This window comes from Cystoisospora suis, assembly GCF_002600585.1.
Source record: "Cystoisospora suis strain Wien I chromosome Unknown contig_11035, whole genome shotgun sequence".
Classification (NCBI taxonomy): domain Eukaryota; phylum Apicomplexa; class Conoidasida; order Eucoccidiorida; family Sarcocystidae; genus Cystoisospora; species Cystoisospora suis.
The window spans coordinates 3,761-4,046 of NW_027163807.1; the positions used below are offsets into that span (position 1 = coordinate 3,761).

A 286-nucleotide genomic window follows, 5' to 3' on the forward strand; every position below is an offset into this window, starting at 1 on the left:
AGAGGATATGACGATCTTCGCAGTTTAGTACCGTGGTTAAGACAGGCAAGTGTCTGGAGAAAAAGAAGAGTAAGTGAAGATCAAGCTGTCTGTCTTTTCATTTTCTTTCTTTTCGTAGAGAGTTCGGACACTTCTTTCCACTAAAATATTGAGACTTCCAAGGATAAGTGCGTGTATAGAAGAGAAAAGTGAAGGGAGATTTCTCTAAGAAGAAAATGGTCGTCAGTCAGGGACACACCAAGAAGATGAGTGGCGCGCGACGACTGTCACTCCTCCGAGCTTCTCT

The 286-nt window shown here is 43.4% G+C and overlaps 1 protein-coding gene across 1 annotated transcript; it reads left to right on the top strand.

Moving 5' to 3' along the window:
* CSUI_011362 (uncharacterized protein) lies at positions 1–282 on the top strand (the record flags this gene model as incomplete). Its single annotated transcript, XM_068071461.1, has 1 exon — positions 1–282. A coding segment is annotated over one exon (144 nt), but the record flags the coding sequence as incomplete, so codon positions are not given.
* Positions 283–286: the final 4 nt, after the last annotated feature.